This window comes from Coregonus lavaretus (assembly GCF_964263955.1).
Source record: "Coregonus lavaretus genome assembly, chromosome: 13".
Lineage (NCBI taxonomy): Eukaryota > Metazoa > Chordata > Actinopteri > Salmoniformes > Salmonidae > Coregonus > Coregonus lavaretus.
In genome coordinates this window covers 42,836,376-42,853,464 of record NC_140000.1, presented here as the reverse complement: position 1 = coordinate 42,853,464, position 17,089 = coordinate 42,836,376, and the positions used below count along the sequence as shown (strand labels likewise).

Below are 17,089 nucleotides of genomic sequence, written 5' to 3'. Positions count from 1 at the left end.
GTTCGCAGAGCTCGCATTCACGGTAAAGGCTGCTTACTCAGAAATTGCGTTCAACAGCCTCATTGTCTACAACTCGTGATGGGACTGAATCCCGGCCTTAGTCATTGCAGGAAGGCAGGCTCTTTGCATGCTAGGTTTAGGTGCTCACTGGGAGAGCAAACAGGTAAACCAGGTCACTTGGCGACACTCTGCTTAGGATCACACCTGGTCACCCCAGACACCCCCCTAACTAACCCTCTCCTCTACCTGTCCCAATGACTAGCTCCCTCTCTAACTGCCCCCCTCACCCCTCCTGTCATCAGTTTGGGGTCACAGGGCTGCTGGCCTCGCTCACACAGGTGTGCTCCTCCGCGTCCCGCTCAGGTGTCTGTCATCGAGTTCAGGGGCCACCGGGCCGACCCGAGCCACCAAAGGAATTCAACACTCGTGTTTCTTTTTTTATTTTATTATCCAATTTTACTTTAATTTCAATTATGATAATACGAACAATAGTGACAACAGTTAAGACAAAAGACAAAGACATATTTTTCTTGTATCATAAATGAATCATGAATATATTATAGCAACATGGCACTTTCAAGTGGATATCCATTAAACATTCCAAAGATTTCAGTCACAATTCCACAAACACATACATGATGGATTGGAGTAACGCTAATTTAAAAATATATTATAAACAGAGCATGAAAAGGGAGTTCTTTTTTTAACAGTGAATAATTAGCATAAATGCAAACATGTGTAGTGGCACAGGTCCTCACAGTAGCTATTCTATACGTCTGAGGTCACGTGAAATGACAGTCTCACAATCAGAATCTTTCACATCACTAAGACATTAAATGGTTCCAGGAACATAATTAAATGAATACAAAAATAGCAGTACTGTATTTTCATGTTAGCGTTCACAGCTCAATGATTGAGAAATGTTTGAGAAATGTGATCTATAAGAATGAACATACAATGGTAAACTGAACACTATTTTGGTATTTCAAGTAATCTCTATTGACCGTGATCATTTCTGTGATACTGCTTGGAAATCTCCCATTACGTGTCATTACCACAGGTTTAACCACAACTAATATATGAATACAGTAAAATATGTAAAATAGACAAAATAAATAAGAAAATAAATACATTAGAACATTCAAAATCACTCTCCATATCACAAAGCTCTTTAGTTCATAGTAGAAACATTGCAAATATTTGGATAAATCCAAATCAATCACAAATGGACATCCATGAGGAATATGAAATGATTTGGTCCGTTTTCTACATAGAACACCATTTTCCACCTTGTTAAACATCCTCTGGAGACAGTGTGAAGAACTGTTCCAGACCAGACTATTACAGTCCAACTTTATGGTCCAACTCCTCCGGCTGAGTTACAATAATCTGACAACTGATCTGACTGGACGTGATAGGTGAAATCAATAGGATTGAAAGGAGACAAGGACACTAGTAGTGAATTCTCCTGATACTACAGGTCCAAAGCAGACTTAAAGTATTTAATTACAGACCATTATATGCTGTATGTAGAGGTTTGAACTAAGCAGTTATCTGTTTGATGATGAAGGAAAACCGCTACTCTTTGGAAGTTGATGTCATAAAGAGCTCTTTGGAGATCACAAAATCCCCCCCGTGAGACAGATTTACTCTCTCTCTCCTTTCATCATCACTGTCTTGTTCCCTCATGCTCCCACTGTGCTCTCTAATTATCTCCATCAAGAGACACTTTATAGCCACCCCCAAGCTTGTTGTTTCGGTAAACAGGGACTGCAAGGGTGGAGGACTTTTTTCATAATAAAGCACTGTTCATATATCATTCAACATCATCATAACAGTCAAGTCATCATTAAAAGACATCATTGGGATGTGTAGAAATTAAAAACCTGTGACAGACTCTCCATGTCAAATGACAACTGTCAATTGTCAACCGCAAATCTGTGTGATCTGGAAGGGGTGTACATCCACACATCCATGTGTGCGTGTCTGCATGTGTGTCAGGGTCTTGTAGAGGAGGGTACCAGAGCTACACCTCCACCCAGCTAGGTATTAATGCCCACTCCTGGGAGGCTAGAGTGGGACCGTCCTATGACCATTGTTGACCTATCCTCCTCTTGCTCCTCCTCCGTGTCTGTCTCGGTCGTCAACAGGACCTGGATATGAGAGAGAAACACGTCACGGAACAGACACAAACATATAAACACCGTCAAACAGACATGTGAGCAGCTGTCTGCCAAGATGAGCTGATGTGTCCAGGCCAGGTGTTCTGTTATTCCCTGTGATTCCCACTCCAAGGTTATAAAATCCCACTTTATTTTCCGGAATATCATCCAGACCACTGCTCCATCACATATAATCCCAACACAGCAGAATTCCAGAACTTCATACGGTTTATGGAAAGGCCTTTATGGCATAATAAACCCACAGAGACATCTTGGACGAGATTATGGTAGTGTGTGCATGCACGTGTGTGAGTGTGTGTGCGCAATGCAGACATCTTGGATGAGATTACTGTAATGGAAGAAGCAGAGGTAGAAAGGGGGCTTGCCCAGCCTTCCTCTCTCACCAACATGAGGCCAATCCCAAATAAATCATCTTCATTCAGTTACACTCAGACTAAGAAGACAGACTATCGATGGTATGTCTGTGTGTTTCATCCCATAGGGAAACAGGTTGGAGATGTTAGGGCGTTAACTAGTCAGTTTGACAGGATACACCATAAAAGCCATAACTAACAACAGCTCTAAAATAAACAGCCAAACATTTTGTTATGATACAAGTAAACAGCATACTTTGAACACCATATGGCCACAGCTGACCACCAAATTAAACATATGGATGAAATCATTCCCCAACACTATCCTACAGACCATGTCGGGAACTGAAATGAAACTCATTGCACACACGACTACTGACCAACCAAACGCCAACAGTTCTTCCTAATCAATGCCCTCCTCTCTCCCATTGACATAGTTCTCTCCCTCTTTCTCCCCTTCCTCCACTCTGCTTTCCATAACATCACTGAATGGAAATGAATCCCAAATGTCACTTTTATTCCCGGGATGAAGAGATGATTTGTTGCTGCTTGGCAGAGTACCAGGGACGAGGAGGGAGAGAGGGAGAGAGAGAGCAACACTGCCAGCCTGTCATAATCATTGTGACTCCAGAGAGAGTGTGAGAAAGAGGGAGAGAGGACAGAGAGAGAGGACAGATCGAGAGAGAGGAGGGTTTACAGTAACACATTGACTACTGTGTAGGAGGTCAATTCTCTCTGATTCCCCAACACAGAAGGCTTCTGTCGACAGTCTCACTACCTCAATATACAGTACATGATTTCACAGCCACTCAAATAGACCAACAGATCTTTTAGTTGTGCAGTAGCAAATATGCACTACATGACCAAAGGTATGTGGACACCTGCTAGTCAAACATCTTATTCCAAAATCATGGGAATTAATATGGATTTGGTCCCCTCTTTGCTGCTATAACAGCCTCCACTCTTCTGGAAAGGCTTTCCACTAGATGTTGGAACATTGCTGCAGGGTACTTGCTTCCGTTCAGCCTCAAGAGCATTATTGAGGTCAGGCAGTGATGTTGCGCGATTAGGCCTGGCTAGCAGTCAGCGTTCCAATTAATCCCAAAGGTGTTTGATGTGGTTGAGATCAGGGCTCTGTGTAGGCCAGTCAAGTTCTTCCACAACGATCTCGACAAACCATTTCTATATGGACCTCGCTTTGTGCATGGGGGCATTGTCATGCTGAAACAGGATAGGGTCTTCCCTAAACTGTTGCCACAAAGTTGGAAGCACAAAGTCGTCTAGAATATAATTGTATGCTGTAGCGTTAAGATTTCCCTTCACTGGAACTAAGGGGCCTAGACCGAACCATGAAAAACAGGCCCAGACCATCATTCCTCCTCCACCAAACTTTACAGTTGGCACTATGCATTGGGGCAGGTAGTGTTCTCCTGGCATCCGCCAAACCCAGATTCGTCCGTCGGACTGCCAGATGGAGTTCAATGACGGCGAGCTTTACACCACTCCAGCCGACAGCCGCTTGGCATTGCGCATGGTGATCTTGGGCTTGTGTGCGGCTGCTCTGCCATGGAAACCCATTTCATGAAGCTCCCGACAAACAGTTATTGTGCTGACGTTGCTTCCAGAGGCAGTTTGGAACTCGGTAGTGAGTGTTGCAATTGAGGACAGACGGTTTTTACGCGCTTCAGCACTCGCCAGTCCCGCTCTGTGAGTTTGTGTGGCTTACCACTTCGCGGCTGAGCCGTTGTTGCTCCTAGACGTTTAATAACAGCACTTACAGTTGACCGAGGCAGCTCTAGCAAGGCAGAAATTTGACGAACTGACTTGTTGGAAAGGTGGCATCCTATGACGGTGCCACGTTGAAAGTCACTGAGTTCTTCAGTAAGGCCATTATACTGCCAATGTTTGTCTATGGTGATTGCATGGCTGTGTGCTCGATTTTATACACCAGTCAGCAACGGGTATGGCTGAAATAGACGAATAGACTAATTTGAAGGGGTGTCCACATATATACTGTATATACACTAGGTATACAAAAGTATATTTTTATGGCACACGAGACACCTTTCTAATTCGCGCCCATCTCAGTGAACTAATCCATTGCGGAAACCGCGGGGATGGCACAGTCCAAGAAGAAGGGGAGTGTGGCTGCACAATGCACGTCTCTCTCCAGAATGGGCTCTCTCCCGCCAATTTGTGCACATTCATCGTTCATTGTGTGAACTGTTTGCGTTTGACTGTTAGTTTCTATCAATTCCCCATTACATACGTATATCACCAGTAGTACATTTACCGTTAATTCCTATAATTTCCAATCTACAATATTTGTTTAGTTACGGTAATGCATTCAATATATTATTATTTCAGTCTTTTACCATTCTCATTGTTGGAGTGAACACATTGTTTGCAGAGTGCTACACATTTTGGTTTAGTTCATTCCATTTACGAGTTTTGTCAATTTAGTCATTGTCTTTTGTTTGGAGCACTCCTGTCAATGTTGAGTAAGGACGCGCACCTGATTACGCATAGAAGTAGGCCTATAGGCTACCTGGCCTGCGTGCAAATGTAGGTATATAAATGTGCCCATTTGGGGATCTGATAGTATTTCTGATTGGCTTAATGCACCATCACTAATGCGCTGTAGAGCTTCTCAAAGTAATGTTTTCTTCACCTCAAACAGACAGCAAACAAAGTCTGTTTTTACATCCATTGAGAATTACAATAGTTCCTCAATGTATTTGAAAAATCTTTCCAGCTCTCTCCCTTTCGATAACCACTCAGCGTGAAAGAGAAAAATGTCATGCTCAGATCCAGTGGAAACATCATAAAATAGGCCAACCTGATTAATTCTTATCCCTTACGCAAATAGCCTACAGCTGTGTCTGTCTCGAGCTCACTGGCACGGGAAACTCTGAGGACCCAGAATATTTTATACAATGTTGCAAGGAGCTTCAGGCCAGACCCAAGTTAATAGTTGATACGTTTCAAGTTCGTTGCAGACAGGCCATGCGTAGTCAATGTGATTTATAGGATATTTCTTTTTATCAGGATATTTTCTACCTGCAGGCAGCAATGTTTTTATTTGTTGGCTTTATAGGCTATTTTTACATAGTTGGCAATGGCAATAGAAGTTACTTTTTAGGTTTGTATCATTTTCATTTAGATTTGGATAGAATTTGATTAACCACATGACAATGATTTTGAGATAGGACGACGTTTTATAAATGAAACTGCGCCACGAAAATGTGCATATGAAAACCATAACTGGCACGCAGATCGGTAAAAATGGTAAGATAAATTGGCATTCCACATGAGAAAGTTTGCCGACTCCTTGTGTAGCCTATTACCGGCAACTTCAGGAGAGTAACGGCAGAATCTGCGAAAGCCAGTAGGAGCGGGAGGAGGATGGTGGTTTTAAAATTTTGACCAATCGATTGGTCAAAAGAACTGACGACTTTCGGTCTAACAAGATTTTTTTTAGTCGGGGACAGCCCTAGTTAACTGATAGACTCTCACCCGTGACTCGTCGCCGGTAACCCACGGCGCCGTGGAGTCGACCTTGGCCGAGGAGTCGCAGGACTCGTCCAGGCTCTTCAGCGTCTTGTACTTCCTCATCATCAGACTGTCCACCACCCAGAACATGATGGACTACAGAGGGTCACACAGAGAACAAACTCAGTCAGTACAACTGGTGCAGTGGTGGACGCAGAATGGCCATGTACGTACTATCACTGTAGCCTAGTAAGCCTACATACTGCATTCTGTAAACTTTATGCATGTTTTCTATCCAAAAATACAAGCTTTATGCACTATCTGGGATACTACATATACCACAGGATGTTGGTGGTGCCTTAATTAGGGAGGATGACTCATAGTAATGGCTGAAATGGAATTGTATCAGACTCATAAAACACGTGGTTACATTTGGTTGATTCCATTCCATTTACTCCATTCCAGCCATTATTATGAGCCGTCCTCCCCTCAGCAGCCTCCTGTGACATACAGTGCATTCGGAAAGTATTCAGAGCCCTTGACTTTTTGTCACGATCGCCAATGAAGTATGACCAAAGCGCAGCGTTGGGAGTGAACATGATGATTTTAATTTTGAAACACACGACAAAACAAAACACGATCCGTGACGTCCTCAGTTACACCGACTGAATAAAGAACAAAAACCCACAACCACAAGGTGAACACAGACATTTAAATATGGCTCCCAATCAGAGATAACGAGCCGACAGCTGACACTCGTTACCTCCGATTGGGAGTCACTGACCAAACATAGAACGCGAACACCTAGACACTACCCACAGTACACAACACACGGAAATCTACACACCCTGACTAAACACAAAAAGTCCTAGAACCAGAGTGTGACAGTACCCCCCCCCAAAGGCGCGGACTGCGACCGCGCCTAACTACAAGCAAACAGGGGAGGGCTGGGTGGGCATTCCTCCTCGGCGGCGGCTCCGGCTCCGGGCTTCCTCCCCACTTCCTCTCCAACCCCCCAAAGTACCCCTGGTCCTGCCTAGCCCCGCTGGCCGGAACCGGACTGACGACACGCGCCCCTGGCTTGGTGCGTGGATCCTGGCTGGACGGCTCTGGCGGATCCCGGCTGGACGGCTCTGGCGGATCCCGGCTGGACGGCTCTGGCGGATCCCGGCTGGACGGCTCTGGCGGATCCCGGCTGGACGGCTCTGGCGGATCCCGGCTGGAAGGCTCTGGCGGATCCCGGCTGGAAGGCTCTGGCGGATCCCGGCTGGACGGCTCTGGCGGATCCCGGCTGGACGGCTCTGGCGGATCCTGGCTGGACGGCTCTGGCGGATCCTGGCTGGACGGCTCTGGCGGATCCTGGCTGGACGGCTCATGGCTGGCTGACGGATCTGGCTGCTCATGGCTGGCTGACGGATCTGGCTGCTCATGGATGGCTGACGGATCTGGCTGCTCATGGCTGGCTGACGGATCTGGCTGCTCATGGCTGGCGGAAGGATCTGGCTGCTCATGGCTGGCGGAAGGCTCTGGCTGATCCTGTCTGGCGGAAGGCTCTGGCTGATCCTGTCTGGCGGACGGCTCTGGCTGGACAGGGCTGACGACGCACCCCGTAGGCTCGGTGCGTTGAGCAGGGACAGGCCGGGCTGGGCTGGCGAAACGCACCACAGACTTGGTGCGGGGCGCAGGAACAGGCCGAGCTGGGCTGGCGACGCACCCCGTAGGCTTGGTGCGTTGAGCAGGGACAGACAGAACCGCACTGGGGACACACACCCCTGGCCCTACACGGGGATCAGGAACGGGCCGGACCGGACTGGAAACACCCCCCAGTACCTCTCGCCGTGCCTCCACACTTTCCATCCCCTTCGTAACCAGTGGCCCCCTTAAACTGGCGGCCATATCTGCCAACCTCTTGCACTCCTCCGGGCCGTACACCTTCTGCCCCGACGTCGTGAGCCCCCCCCTAAAAATTTTCTGGGGGTCTCTCCTCTCGGTGGACCAGGCCTCCATAGTCCTCTCCCAACCTTCGCTCTTCTGGCTCCACCACTCGTTATCCAACTGCTGCTTGGTCTCGTTGTGGTGGGTTTTTCTGTCACGATCGCCAATGAAGTATGACCAAAGCGCAGCGTTGGGAGTGAACATGATGATTTTAATTTTGAAACACACGACAAAACAAAACACGATCCGTGACGTCCTCAGTTACACCGACTGAATAAAGAACAAAAACCCACAACCACAAGGTGAACACAGACATTTAAATATGGCTCCCAATCAGAGATAACGAGCCGACAGCTGACACTCGTTACCTCCGATTGGGAGTCACTGACCAAACATAGAACGCGAACACCTAGACACTACCCACAGTACACAACACACGGAAATCTACACACCCTGACTAAACACAAAAAGTCCTAGAACCAGAGTGTGACACTTTTTACACATTTTGTTACGTTACAGCCTTATTCTAAAATTGATTAAATTGTTTTTATTTTTCTCATCAATCTACACACAATACACCATAATGACAAAGCAAAAACAGGTTTTTAGACATTTTTGCACCTTTGATAAAAATAAAAAACAGAAATACCTTATTTACGTAAGAATTCATACCCTTTGCTATGAGACTCGAAATTGAGCTCAGGTGCATCCTGTTTCCATTGATCATCCTTGAGATGTTTCTACAACTTAATTGGAGTCCACCTGTGGAAAGGAACACACCTGTCTATATAAGGTCCCACAGTTGACAGTGCATGTCAAAGCAAAAACCAAGTCATGAGGTCGAAGGAATTGTCCGTAAAGCTCCGAGACAGGATTGTGTCGAGGCACAGATCTGGGGAAGGGTACCAAAAAATGTCTGCAGCATTGAAGGTCCCCAAGAACACAATGGCCTCCATCATTCTTCAATGGAAGAAGTTTGGAACTACCAAGACCCTTCCTAGAGCTGGCCGCCCGGCCAAACTGAGCAATCGGGGAGAAGGGCCTTGGTCAGGGAGGTGACCAAGAACCCGATGGTCACTCTGACAGAGCTCTAGAGTTCCTCTGTGGACATGGGAGAACCTTCCAGAAGGACAACCATCTCTGCAGCACTCCACCAATCAGGCCTTTATGGTAGATTGGCCAGACGGAAGCCATTCCTCAGGAAAAGGCACATGACAGCCCACTTGGAGTTTGCCAAAAAGGCAGCTAAAGGACTCTCAGACCATGCGAAACAAGATTTTCAGGTCTGATGACACCAAGATTGAACTCTTTGGCCTGAATGCCAAGCGTCACGTCTGGAGGAAACCTGGCACCATCCCTACGGTGAAGCATGGTGGTGGCAGCATCATGCTGTGGGGATGTTTTTCAGTGGCAGGGACTGGGAGACTAGTCAGGATCGCGGGAAAGATGAACGGAGCAAAGTACAGAGAGATCCTTGATGAATACCTGCTCCAGAGCGCTCAGGACCTCAGACTGGGGGCGAAGGTTCACCTTCCAACAGGACAACGACCCTAAGCACTCAGCCAAGACAACACAGGAGTGGCTTCGGGACAAGTCTCTGAATGTCCTCGAGTGGCCCAGCCAGCCCGGACTTGAACCAAATCGAACATCTCGAGAGACCTGAAAATAGCTGTGCTGCGACGCTCCCCATCCAACCTGACAGAGCTTGAGAGGATTTGCAGAGATGAATGGGAGAAACTCCCCAAATACAGGTGTGCCAAGCTTGTAGCGTCATACCTAATAATACTCAAGGCTGTAATCGCTGCCAATGGTGCTTCAACAAAGTACTGAGTAAAGGGTCTGAATACTTACAGTACCAGTCAAAAAAGTTTGGGCACACCTACTCATTCAAGGGTTTTTCTTTATTTTGACTATTTTGTACATTGTAGGATAATAGTGAAGACATCAAAACTATGAAATAACACATATGGAATCATGTAGTAACCAAAAAATTGTTAAACAAATCTAAATATATTTTATATTTGAGATTCTTCAAATAGCCACCCTTTGCCTTGATGACAGCTTTGCACACTCTTGGCATTCTCTCAACCAGCTTCACCTGGAATGCTTTTCCAACAGTCTTGAAAGAGTTCCCACATATGCTGAGCACATTGGCTGCTTTTCCTTCACTCTGCAGTCCGACTCATCCCAAACCATCTCAATTGGGTTGATGCAGCACTGCATCACTCTCCTTCTTGGTAAAATAGCCCTTACACAGCCTGGAGGTGTGTTGGGTCATTGTCCTGTTGAAAAACAAATGATAGTTCCACTAAGCCCAAATCAGATGGGATGGCGTATCGCTGCAGAATGCTGTGGTAGCAATGCTGGTTAAGTGTGCCTTGAATTCTAAATAAATCACAGACAGTGTCACCAGCAAAGCACCCCCACACCATAACACCTCCTCCTCCATGCTTTACGGTGGGAAATACACATGCAGAGATCATCCGTTCACCCACACCGCGTCTCACAAAGACACGGTGGTTGGAACCAAAAATCTCCCATTTGGACTCCAGACCAAAGGACACGTCCACCGGTCTAATGTCCATTGCTTGTGTTTCTTGGCCCAAGCAAGTCTCTTCTTCTTATTGGTGTCCTTTAGTAGTGGTTTCTTTGCAGCAATTTGGCCATGAAGGCCTGATTCACACAGTCTCCTCTGAACAGTTGATGTTGAGATGTGTCTGTTACTTGAACACTGTGAAGTATTTATTTGGGCTGCAATTTCTGAGGCTGGTAACTCTAATGAACTTATCCTCTGCAGCAGAGGTAACTCTGGGTCTTCCATTCCTGTGGCAGTCCTCATGAGAGCCAGTTTCATCATAGCGCTTGATGGTTTTTGCGACTGCACTTGAAGAAACTTTGAAAGTGCTTGAAATGTTCAATATTGACTGACCTTCATGTCTTAAAGTAATGATGGACTGTCGTTTCTCTTTGCTTATTTGAGCTGTTCTTGCCATAATATGGACTCGGTCTTTTACCAAATAGGGCTATCTTCTGTATACCCCCCCTACCTTGCCACAACACAACTGATTGGCTCAAACGCATTAAGAAGGAAAGAAATTCCACAAATTAACTTTTAAGAAGGCACACCTGTTAATTGAAATGCATTTTAGGTGACTACCTCTTAAAGCTGGTTGAGAGAATGCCAAGAGTGTGCAAAGCTGTCATCAAGGCAAAGGGTGGCTATTTGAAGAATCTCAAATCTCAAATATATTTTGATTTGTTTAACACTTCTTTGGTTACTACATGATTCCATATGTGTTATTTCATGGTTTTGATGTCTTCACTATTATTCTACAATGTAGAAAATAGTAAAAATAAAGAAAAACTCTTGAATGAGTAGGTGTGTCCAAACTTTTGACTGGTAGTGTATATAGGATGTGATATTTCCTTTTTTTTTTTTTTTATTAACAAAAATGTCTAAAAACCTGTTTTTGCTTTGTCATTATGAGGTATTGTGTTTAGACTGATGAGTGAAAAAACAAACAATTTAATCCATTTTAGAATAAGGCTGTAACGTAACAATGTGGAAAAAGTCAAGGGGTCTGAATCCTTTCTGAATGCACTGTATACACAAGATTATGCAGAGTGTTAGTGCAAGCTGGTTGAGACCGAAGGTGAGACTCACATTGACAATGAAGGGCACGATAAGCATGACCAACACAAGCTCCACCTGAGGGTTAGGGATGTAGTCCAGCAACACAGACTGCAGCTGGAACAGCAGTGCACAGAGAAAGACAGGGTCATAACACACACATACACACACACTTTTAATTTGGGCAGGGCAAAATAACAGACGCGTTACACAAGCGACTGTCATTCAATGACATTTCGATCGTCAATATTTTCCACAATAATAGAATGAGCATCTCTTTGGCTCTCTACTGTGTAATATGCGTGAGATTGGAGCTAACGTGATGATTACGTGGTATTCACCATGTTAGAGAGAGAGAGAGAGAGAGAGAGAGAGAGAGAGAGAGAGAGAGAGAGAGAGAAATAAAAGCTCTAAGTATTCAATTTTACTGGGATGGGCTATGTTAATGACAGTTTGGGCTGCCACCCACTCCCCCCCCCCCCCCCCCTCCTCCTCCTCCTCCCTGAGATAAAGCCCCAGTGTCCCAAATAAATATGTGTAGTGAAGAAAAAAAATCGCCACTCTTCAAGAGAGGAGCAGTGAACAGAACAACAATGGCCCTAAAACACAAAGAAGGTTTGAGCAGGAGATCCACAGCCTCAAACAAATAACCAACCAAACAAATAGTTTGAAGACCATAGTCCCAGAGGACGGATGATATTCAGTTGGCTGAAGGTCAATGTTCCCATTCTGTTCAAAGGACAACTCTTTCTCTTTGTTCCCTCCATAAGCTTTTATCCTCCCTTTGTCTTTCAGGCTTGACTTTTTGTTGACTTTAAATTGCCACCAGAGATTTCAAACACAGAACAGAGAAGAAAGAACATGATTGACACTTCCGCTCTCTCCCTTGAGTGGGTAGATTCTCTCAATTCTCTCATGGTTAGCCCATGTCTCTGGAGCAGGTGGTTGTGGGTACTGTAGAGCTACTCACGTTGGTCCATCCAGGGATGAGCAGCACCAAGCTAACCACACTCTTCTCCAGGACCATGATGAGAAGGTAGACCCCACACTGACCGAGCCATGCTGCAGCCTGGGGAGGGTCACCTGGTGAGACAGAACACACCATTACTTAATGACCATTTAATGACCGTACAGTGACCACACTGCAACCACATACACAGACCAACCGACTCAGATCAGCAATAGAGAGGAGGACACTAGACTGCCACAACTACACATTGACCGCATAGAGGCATTCACACACACACACAAGCACCCACAAACTCAGTGTGCTGGTCTAAACATGTCCCAAGTGTACTATTTGCATCTCTCTGTCATTTCAGTGTACACAGACAGCGACATTTCTCTGTCATTAACAAACACTCTACACCTGGGAACACAGCAGAGACAGCAGAGACAGACGAGAGAGAGAGAGAGAGAGAGAGAGAGAGAGAGAGAGAGAGAGAGAGAGAGAGAGAGAGAGAGAGAGAGAGAGAGAGAGAGAGAGAGAGAGAGAGAGAGAGAGAGAGAGAGAGAGAGAGAGAGAGAGAGAGAGAGAGAGAGAGAGAGAGAGTGAGACAGTGGAGAGAAAGGTATAGGAGAGAAACAGTGCTGAAGAAGGCAAAAGAAAGCCTGCCATGATTGCATGTTGTTGTTGTTCAGCTCTTTAAGAGGGACAGAATGGGTTTACAACTAACTCTATACAAACAGCTAAATGTTGTACTTTTTGTTTAGTTTTCTGGACCAATAGTTATGACAGAGGGACAGTATTTGTAGCAGGCTTTTGGGGAAAAGGTCACCACACAAAGAGAGTGATACAGATCGGATGGAAACTAAAGCCCACTAAAACATTTGGCCAGTGGTCATGGTACAGCTGCATTTACAATCCGGTGGATCATAATAATCAATGGAAAAACCATCATGAAACAGAACCATGCACAGATACATGCAATATTGTTTTTCATGTAATATTCCCATGAGCCTACAGCGGCCTCCATTGGTGAAAGGAAGAAGTGTCAACCTTCCTGAAATATTCTGAAAATTACTTGGCACAACCCTCTCCAATGACACAGTCACAGAACAGTAGTGGTCTATGCTTTGGCCAACATCCAAACATTTGACACGACCTTAACTAAACAGATGTCTAGGAGACTCACCGTATTCTCCAAAGGTGAGCAGTGTGAACTGCTTGTACTCCACGATCCTGGAGACAACCTTGACCCCCGCCCAGATGACCAGCATGCCTAGCGTGGCATCGAGCAGGAAGTTCATCAGATACCTGTGGAAACCCACCAGGAAGTGAGTCAGTGATTTGACATGGGGCAGCTGGTAGCCTAGCGGTTAGAGTGTTGGACCAGTAACCGAAAGGTCAGTGGTTTGAATACCCGAGCCGACAAGGTGAAAAATCTGTCAATGTGTCCTTGAGCAAGGCACTTAACACCTAATTTGCTCTAGGGCACCATACTACTATGGCTGACCATGTAAAACAACAAATTTCACTGCACCTATCTGCTGTATGTGACAATAGAACATCTTATTTATTTATCATAATGATTGGTTGAGGCTTTAGATTGGCAGCTGGTTTCTGCCAGCCTGTCCAATCACAGCTATGAACTCACAGGGAACAAGGGTCCATTTCTGTGAGGTTGGAGAGGAAGATGTTGGCGAAGTGGATGAAGAGAGCGCCAATGGCCTGCTTGGATGTGTCGTAAAACCTGTAGAGATGGGGTGAAATGACAGATGGTCATCACCATGGTTAGCTTTATGACTTGCAATAGCCAAATATAAAAGAGTCAAACAACAAACATTAACTTTTTGTATTAACATCTCTAAATCTAATAGAATCTATGATCCTCAGCCATGTGATCAACCGATGGTCTCCTGTTCTTCCCTGGGGTTTGATACAGACTGATAAGAAATAGAAGTAAAAACACTGATCTCTTACCAGATCCTCCATGGTCTTCTGATCCCTACAGGCTCCCGGAACCTCTTCACTGTAGATAGAGAGAGAGAGATACAGAGACAGAGAGAGACAGAGACAGTCATAGAAGAGTGAAAAATAATATATTTGTGAGCGTACATGTCCTCTGTGGCTCCAGGAGAGATGGATAAAGAATGCCACAGTCAGACACATGCTCCCTCAGTCCAGCCATCCCCATCAGGTCACTGGTATCTCAGGGCTGTACGTGACTAACAGGAACCCACTGTTCCTCTCTCCCCATCTAACACAAGGTCTGACTCTGTGACTGTCCACATACCAACATCATGTTGTGGCTGCAGTTTGACTCATTATCACCAAAAAACTATCTGAAGGTTAGAATGCAAAGACAGGATTGGTGCCTGGTATAAAATGATAGCAACTGTATCCAAGAGCTGTGGCACGCAAAAGGTCAGGCCAGTGGTCTGTCAATGGGAGGAAGTCACCAAAATAGCAAAGAGGAAGAGGGCTCTAAACAAAAATGGACGCATCTTGGCAAGCAGAGGAGAGGCTTTGAGATGGACAGCGTAGCTCTGCAGTGCATACCAGTGCAGCGCTTGGCTGAGTAAACCCTTGATTTTCAGCAGTACATTAACAGACTTGGGTACTCTGGGTGAGGCAGCACTTACATGCACACACACACACACACACAGGGTGGGCTGCACATACACACTGCTGGCTAAATATTGATCTTCTTACTAATAAGTAACTGTGAGGAGTTCAAAGCTCATTGTTCCTCCACTCACCTTTAGAGTTTGACCCCATTCTGTCATAAATCACTCTGTTGTAAAGGACATGACTACAACATGTAATCACACTGTAGATAGAGATATAGACTGAGAGCCTATTCTCTTATATTCAAAAGGCATGGATGTATTCTGTATGATTTTATGACCCCCCTCTCAAAACGGTTTTTTCCATTATAGACTATAAACGTTCACCCCTGTCTTGAAGAGGCATATTTCAATAATAAGAATAATACAAATTAAACGGGTTTATAGATGGTTTACAAGTAGTTTATAGTTTAAGGATAGTTTATAAATCTACAATAGTCTAATAGTTATAGGATACATTCGAGGTCGTTTACATTTGTGTTGATGGGCCACTGATGATATATGGATACGTGTGGCGTTGAATATTTTAAACCTAGCACATAAAAGGATTTGAGAAACATTATTATAATAGGCTATTGAAAATGGAATTATAATATTATTATATATTTATTATCAGCCTTATAATGTGCAACAGCAGCCTATCGGATAGAAACGTCAAATAGCATAAACAAACTGCCACGTGTTCACAGACGGAGAGTGTAGCTGCAGTGGATACCAGTGCAGTGCTTGACTGAGTAGACCCTTGATTTTCCCATTAAAAGTGATTTCTAAGTATTTTATTTTAAACATGATCTGCTATTTCGAAACAATAAGTTAGCCTATACAATTATACTGCTCAGCCCTTGAAACATTGTTACGTTCTCTTCTGAAAAATACTCACGCATCAATGTGCTGAAGGCGACTATCGCCAGCAACCCTTGAATCAAGACTCCGAATCTGTTTGTCAAAGCCCCGTTATCGCATCCGTGAGGGTTCGCATTCGTAATGTCTGACATGTTCGAAATCTCAAAAACTGCATTATTAAACAGTCTTTTGACCAGAAAAACACCATTGTATCCGTAAATGTCCATGTCGAATACTTTAAAAACACCCGTGACAGACAAAGGACAGGGGGCACTTCCCCTGTTGTTAGCGAGGAGAAATTCCGTAAATCCTCAAGAAAAACAAAACAACGAATTTGGCATGCTATCACTGCTCAATGTCTCTCTCGCGAAGTTAATACAAAAGTATTTCGCGAAATAAAAAGTCACCGAAAATGCGAAAACTAAAGTTCGGAACAGGGTTAAATGTTCTACCCCATGTCCAACGTTTTTGAAAGCGACAACACTGCAATATACGGAATTGTGACGTCACCTCCCGCTGTTGAATTCCTTGGATCCCTCTGCGAGCGCAGGCGGTCTTTGTTCCTTTTGTTAATGCAGTCACGCGCCCCTGTCTCCGCAGCGGGGGGGCATCAAATGTCCCAAGGGCCATTTGAAATACTCTTTATCAGTTACCACGTTCTAATCACATGTATAGAGTTTAGCCTATAATTTATTCTAAATGGAAGACATTTTCTATATGAATTATCTATAATACAGCAGTCAGATGATGTGTCCTACACATGATGAGAGACAACAATAGTGGATTTAACACTAAGCGTTGAGGCAGTCATTTTGACTGCATATTAATAACAATTTAAATATCTCTGCCATTTTTAAACTAATGTCGCCCTCCGTCCTTGACTTTTCCTAAATAAGTATATTTATCACATACATATGTTTTTAGAATTTCGATATCAGAAACAGAATTTGTGTTATATGCAGTTTCAAAAGGACATGTATTTATTTCTTCCCCTCATTCACCGCCAGTCATTCACCAGCAGTCAGCCTGTGCAGCTGATGATGGCCCATCTAAACTACACCTAAACTATATTGAAAATCATT

The 17,089-nt window shown here is 44.7% G+C and overlaps 1 protein-coding gene across 2 annotated transcripts; it reads right to left on the bottom strand.

The window, feature by feature from the left end:
- Window positions 1-427: 427 nt before the first annotated feature.
- Window positions 428-16,532, bottom strand: LOC311139882 (store-operated calcium entry regulator STIMATE-like). Of its 2 annotated transcripts, XM_084174874.1 has the most exons (8): window positions 16,045-16,532; window positions 14,518-14,566; window positions 14,192-14,287; window positions 13,730-13,851; window positions 12,565-12,677; window positions 11,628-11,711; window positions 6,053-6,184; window positions 428-2,153 (listed from the first exon to the last, which is right to left on the bottom strand). In XM_084174874.1, exons 1-8 carry the CDS (start codon window positions 16,232-16,234, stop codon window positions 2,043-2,045), a joined length of 897 nt encoding a protein of 298 aa, XP_084031000.1. In that variant the 5' UTR covers window positions 16,235-16,532; the 3' UTR covers window positions 428-2,042. The 2 variants fall into 2 exon arrangements, with proteins under 2 accessions (XP_084031000.1, XP_084031001.1); XM_084174875.1 differs by lacking the exon at window positions 11,628-11,711.
- Between the last annotated feature and the right edge of the window lie 557 nt (window positions 16,533-17,089).

Bases quoted from the DNA above. Each gene is read 5' to 3' on its own strand.
- LOC311139882 (XM_084174874.1), bottom strand. From the start codon at position 16,234: ATGGACATTTACGGATACAATGGTGTTTTTCTGGTCAAAAGACTGTTT. The intron at 11,712-12,564 runs GTGAGTAGCTCT...CTGCTGTTCCAG, and splicing joins TCATCCCTGGATGGACCAAC to CTGCAGTCTGTGTTGCTGGA. The intron at 6,185-11,627 runs GTGAGTCTCACC...GACCCTCTGTAG, and splicing joins TCGTGCCCTTCATTGTCAAT to TCCATCATGTTCTGGGTGGT.